Here is a 2,074-nt window from a genome sequence, read left to right as displayed (position 1 = left end):
ATCCCATTGTGGATATTTCTAATAATTGACACTTTTTTTTCTTATTCTTTTTTTATTAAAGAGAAATTGAATGAATTATTTATAAAAAAAATTAATTAGAAGTAAAGAAAAGAAGGTCAGTAAATTTTAAACGTTGGTTGTATTTTGTTCGTTGAACGTCAGGAAGATTTGTTTTAAGTTTACTGTCATAAAATGAGAAGTCCTAATCAAGTTAGTTTTATTAAATTTAAATATAATGTAAAAAAGAATAACAAACAAATGACATATATGAATTTCCCAATTTATTTACTTTAGTTGGTCTTATTAATAAATTCATTCTTAATAATGTTTCATATGGAAGAAGTGTATAAGAACATTCCAATCCATTTTGATGAGTTTTCATATAATCATCAGTTGGTACAAATATTTTAACTAATAACTCATCACATAATTCTCTTAATACATAAACTTTACAGTCAGTAAAATTATGATGAGGACAATACCCCATACATAAATCATAAATATCATTTCCAAATGTTTTAACAAATTTTGGATAAGAGTTTTCAGATGAAGTGATATAATAAGTGAATGATTCATTAAGGTTATATTTTGTACAATAATCGTTTTTATCTTTACAAATATTGTCTCTTAACTTGAGAGGAGTTGGACTTGTTTTTTGTTTAATACCTTTTCTATTTAAATTTGAATAAATAAATTGTTTTGAATTTGTTGGATGAATTTCAGATAAAACTGAAGTAACTGGATGTTCTTCTTTAAAAAGTTCACCAGTAACAATAGCTGGTTCCCAGTTTTGAACTAAATGGGCATTTGGACAAATACTATTTTCCATTGTATCTGAAAAATTAGCAGTGAAATAACCAATCGTATGTCCAGTTTCTTGTTTAGGTAAACGTACAATAAAACCACCTTCAAATATTTTATTTGTTCCTGTCAACCTATCAACCATACCTAATGAACGAATATTATCGTTCCATCCAATAACTGAAAATGAACGTAATCCACTTGCAATAAAACGTTCACTTACTTGACAATTTTGGTTATAACACATATCAAAACATTCATCAGAATCTGCAACATGTTTAACATTTTGATAAGCAACGTGTTGTAATATAACAGGACGAACTGGTTGATCAACAGGTATATTAGGATAATTATTTATTTTCATTAACAAATTCTTTAACCCACTAATAGAAAATGTTGGCTTTGCTTGAATTAAATATTCTACTATACCAATTGATGAGTTCTTTAAAACATATCCCATTTCATAATGATCTCTTGATTGTGGTGGTTGTTCTTTCAATCCAGATTGCATATAATGTGAGTGAGTTGCATTTGAATCAACTTCAATATAATTATTATCTTTATCCATACTACCAACTAATAAAGTATCCATCACTCCCCAATCAATTCCAGTATATGGACATGGAGGTGGTAATCTACTAGAATCAAGATTAAATACAGTTGGTGCTAACATTAATGTAGATTGTTGAAATGTTTGATATGTGCTTTTCATTTTAATATTGAAGAAAATTAAACTTATTATTGAAACTGTTAATATAGTAACTGCTAATACTGTCATGACGGTCCAAACAGTCCATATCAATATTCCTGAAGAATGTTTTTCTTCTTGTTGTTCATCTTCTTGGATATTAGAATATGCATCAGTTAATGGGTTTTTTAACATCAAATAAATAAAATAAAAATTTACTTTTCGAAGTTTTTTTTTTTTTGATATTTTTTTGTTTTTGGATTGACAATTTTATAAAATTTTTTAATTTTTCCGAAAAAGTTTCTGCTACTAACTGATCTACAAAAAAGAAGCCACGTCAACTTAAAAAATAGGAAGTAAAAAAGAGAAGCCTTCTTTTCAAATCTATTATGAATTACTTCTTGACTTGATAAACTTCCAATAGTTCTTCACTCTTCTACATGAACCAAAAAAGTATTTGAACACTAAACTGGAAATGTAACAAACATAAATCTTAATGACAGAAGGAAGTGAATACTTAAAAGTTCCACATGATGTTGTTGGAGATATTCCAAATACAGAATGTCCAATTACAATTAGTGATGT

At 27.0% G+C, this 2,074-nt stretch overlaps 2 protein-coding genes across 2 annotated transcripts; one reads left to right on the top strand and one right to left on the bottom strand.

Annotated features, from left to right (window-relative positions):
- Positions 1 to 217: 217 nt before the first annotated feature.
- On the bottom strand, positions 218 to 1,684 carry ENU1_116710 (hypothetical protein; the record flags this gene model as incomplete). Its single annotated transcript, XM_008859710.1, has 1 exon — positions 218 to 1,684. One exon carries the CDS (start codon positions 1,682 to 1,684, stop codon positions 227 to 229), a length of 1,458 nt encoding a protein of 485 aa, XP_008857932.1. The 3' UTR covers positions 218 to 226.
- Positions 1,685 to 1,985: 301 nt separating this feature from the next.
- On the top strand, positions 1,986 to 2,074 carry ENU1_116700 (threonine dehydratase, putative; the record flags this gene model as incomplete). The annotated part of the gene is made up of 1 exon (XM_008859709.1): positions 1,986 to 2,074. A coding segment is annotated over one exon (89 nt), but the record flags the coding sequence as incomplete, so codon positions are not given.

Source organism: Entamoeba nuttalli, assembly GCF_000257125.1.
Source record: "Entamoeba nuttalli P19 unplaced genomic scaffold asmbl_4969, whole genome shotgun sequence".
Taxonomy (NCBI): domain Eukaryota; phylum Evosea; order Mastigamoebida; family Endamoebidae; genus Entamoeba; species Entamoeba nuttalli.
This window is presented reverse-complemented; position numbering and strand designations above follow the sequence as displayed.